Source organism: Dromiciops gliroides, chromosome 6, assembly GCF_019393635.1.
Source record: "Dromiciops gliroides isolate mDroGli1 chromosome 6, mDroGli1.pri, whole genome shotgun sequence".
Lineage (NCBI taxonomy): Eukaryota > Metazoa > Chordata > Mammalia > Microbiotheria > Microbiotheriidae > Dromiciops > Dromiciops gliroides.
In genome coordinates, this window is record NC_057866.1 from 82,151,548 (window position 1) to 82,155,442 (window position 3,895).

The 3,895-nt window shown below is 38.9% G+C and overlaps 1 protein-coding gene across 1 annotated transcript; it reads right to left on the reverse strand.

Moving 5' to 3' along the window:
• Positions 1 to 1,705: 1,705 nt before the first annotated feature.
• On the reverse strand, positions 1,706 to 2,092 carry LOC122732019 (cytochrome c oxidase subunit 6A1, mitochondrial-like). The gene has a single exon (XM_043972222.1). It carries the CDS (start codon positions 2,090 to 2,092, stop codon positions 1,706 to 1,708), a length of 387 nt encoding a protein of 128 aa, XP_043828157.1.
• Between the last annotated feature and the right edge of the window lie 1,803 nt (positions 2,093 to 3,895).

Here is a 3,895-nt window from a genome sequence, read left to right on the forward strand (position 1 = left end):
TTTTCAAAAATAAAAGCAATACAACTCAAATTAGAAGGAACACATAAAAGTGGGACTTATTTTTTTACAGTATCTCTGATAAAGGTGTCATACAGAGAGAACTGAATCAACTTTATGAGAATAAAAATCATTCCCTAATTGATAAATGGTATAAGGATATGAATAGGGAGTTTTCAAAAAAAATCAAAGCCATCATTAGTCATATGAAAAAAATGCTCTAAATCAAGATCGATTAGAGAAATGCAAATTAAACAACTCTCAGGGAAGGGGGAGAGGAGGGAGAGAGGAAGGGATAGAATTTGGAACTCAAAACTTTGAAAAAAAAAGGACTGTTAAAATTGTTTTTTATGTAATTGGGAAAAAATATTTTTTAAGAAAGACGATGTATTTGAGAGTAAGGTGTAAGAACACTGGAAAGATAGGAGGGGAACTATGTTATGAAGGGTTTTGAATGCCAAATAGTAAATTTTATATTTCCTCCAGGAGGCAATAGGAAGCCACTGGAGTTTATTGAGTGTGGGAGGGGTGTGTGTGACATCATGGGACCTGCGTTTTAGGAGAATCATTTAAGTGGTTGAATAGAGAAAAAATTGCAATGAGAGGAGGGACTTGAGGCAGGTAGACCCATCAGAAGACTATTTCAACAATCCAGTATGAGATGTTGAGGGCCTACACTAGAGAGGTGGTAGTGTCAGATGAGAGAAAAGGAACTATTCAAAAGATGTTGCAAAGGTAAAATAGATAGGTGTTGGCAACAGTTTGGATATGGATGGGGTGGAGGGATGGGAAGATGGGGTTGAGAGATAGAGAAGAATCTGTAGTGGGTGCCTGAGGAACTTGTGAGGATGGTGTTACCCTCTATAGTAAAAGAGAAGGTAGGAGGTGGGGAGGGTTTAAGGGAAAAGATAATGAATTCTATTGTAGAAATATTGAGTTTAAGATGTCTACTGGTCTCCAAGACCAGTGTTTTCTACTATGGTAACATGCCTCTTCAAGACAGCTAGGTGGTGTGGTGGATAGAGTGCAGGTTTGGAGTGAGGAAGAGTAATCTTCCTGAGTTCAGATCCAGCCTCAGTTGCTAGCTATACTGACCCTGGGTAAGTCATCAAACCCTTTTTGCCTCAGTTCCCTATCTGCAAAAATGAGCTGTAGAAGGAAATAGCAAAACATTTTAGTATCTCTGCCAAGAAAACTCCAAATGAGGTCATGAAGAATCAGACACAACTGAAATCGCTGAACAACAACAAATATGCCTCTTCAATGATTCTGCTTTGCCTATCAAATTAGCTCCAAACATTGATTTGATTTCCAAGAATTCTTTTGATTTGCCTTCAACCTTCCTTTATAGAATTATCTCCTACTGATTCCCAAAATATAGTCAGTGTTTTAAACTTAATTATTCACTCTTTGCAAGCGCCTCTACTTTCTTAACTCTGTACTTTCGTCATGTTGTTCCTTCCACCTGAAATTCCTTCCAATGTCTTCTCTCTCCTTCCCTCTCCATTTCCATCTCTACCCATTGAAATCATAGCCATCTCCATGGTTTAAAGCATATATTCTTCTGGTTTAAAGCTGACTTTCTTTTTTTAATGTAAGAATTATTTATTTAAGCCTTCCCAATCACAAGCAAAATGATAAAAGGTCAGCATATTTGTCACTGTGTGATGCAAGTTAACTTAAGGCCCCATATAATTTTCTGAACCACTTATAGAGAAAAGGATGGTCTATCAGCAGCTGTGTACCCCCAGTGCTTGATTAGTATGGTCCAAGTTTTCTTTGCTCCCTCCTTATAACCAGTTGGGAGAGGATTGATATGATGGTCATGAGTATGGTTTCCATCTCCCCATGGGAAGGTCTTGGTCCGGCTGTGGAGGAGCGGGTAAGGGACAAAGTGGGGCCATTCATGATGCTCCCACAACTTCAAGTAGGCATTCAGCATGCTGACTGCCACCCTGGGGAGCATGACAAAGAAGGTCTGCATCCTCCACAGGTGGCCCGAGCCCTCCTCGCTATAGAAGCACCTGGAGAACAACTGCCCTGCTGGGGTCCGAACCTGACCCAGCAGCAACCGACTGCTTGCCGTTACAGCCATCTTCCCTAAAGCTGACTTTCTAAAAGGAGTTTAACTTCCATTGCCCCACTTCTTTTTTTGTTGGCTTTTTTGCATTTCCCCACTTCTTACCTCCATTTCCCCCTTCTTACAGCATTTTATTGGCCCAGCCTAAGGACACTTATATTAACCCTTTCGTTAGAGTACCTTGTCAGTTTGCCTACCTAAACTATGAACCCTTGAGGACAAATTATGTTTTACTCTGTATCGCTCTCATCTTGCAAGTGTCCTTGAATACAGTTGGCACTTAATATTTTCTGGGCCCTATATCGTCTTTCTTACAGGAAACTCTGACGTTGCTAACATTTTTCTCCTGAGTTAGGTTAGCTTTATGTTTTTGTATCAATTCAGCTCTAAGAGGTAGGCTTTCTGAGCCAAAGTAAGCTGCCAAATGTATCAGGGTATAGAAATTTTAGACCATTTTTTTCCTGGGGGAAAAGAGGACCTGATATTGAAGGAGCATAGATTGAATGTGACTGGAGAATAACTGGGTATCTGTGGACAAGGGTAAATTTGTACGTCTCTGGAATGAGCTCAGAAATTAAAACACACACACACACACACACACACACTTCATCAGCAGCAAGGAGAAAACTTAAGTCATAAAGTATTAGAAAGTTTACAAATATGATTTTAAAAGTGGACACATGCTTTGATGTTCCCTGTGTTGATCAAAATGCCTTAGATAGTTCCTATTTAGGTCTTATGTGCCTATGTTAGTGTGACATTTTCTTGTTGAGAATGCACATTTCTTAGAAGGCAGGGATATATCTTCATACTAATATGATTTGAGTTTAACAAGGATAGAATGATGCCCATTTGGGGATTTAATGAACACTTTGTGATGAGGAAGAAAACAGGAAAGAGAGAGAGAAGTGGGGGGCTTTTCCAATTAATCTGGTGGTTTGGACTGAATGATTTTCTTGGCAAGAGGATGTGAGATGCTAGCAGTTTTTGAGGCCAATTCCTCTTTCCAAAATTAAAAAAAAATAGAGATTCAATAGACAACTAAACATTTACCAGTGAACTGGGTTATTGAATGATATGTTTATGGATACCCAGCATTTTCCAATTTTTTTGAGGGAATTAGAAAACTGCAAACATATGGGTCCCTCATTGCCATTATCTGCACATGCAAAGGATACAATATAGTGTAATAGGAAGAGGCAGTGATCAGAATACAGAAGACTCAGCTTCTAGACGTAGGTCTGCCATTAGTTTGTGTTTATTGGAAAATATTGTGATGGTTACTTCTCACTGAGCCTTAGTTTCCTCATAGTGTTGGATAAGACCAGTACTTCTTATGCTGTGTTACAAAGCTCTTTGGTGTTGTACAACAAATTCTGATGGTGTCTAACATTATAATGGTAGACAAGCATCCTCAACAAATCCATCTATTCCAATTACTGAATGGACTTAGAGAAATTCAGGTGATTGTCAGTCTGTACTGGCAAAATTCCTTTGAAATAATCAATGCTTCTTTATTGACTATCCTTTTTCAAACTATTCTTATACTAATAACTAATATGGAAGAAGAGAATAAGACAGGAAATTTCATAAGGTTAAAAAACAAAAAAACCCCATAAAACCAAGACTCTGATGATGAAACAAGCATCCGTAAACCTAGTTCAAATCCGAAATATAGAAGAGTACTGGCCCTAGAGTCAGGAGGACCTGAGTTCAAATCTGGCCTCAGACACTTAACACTTACTAGCTTTGTGACCCTGGGCCAGTCGCTTAACTCCAATTGCTTCACCAAAACAAACAAACAAACAAACCGGATAT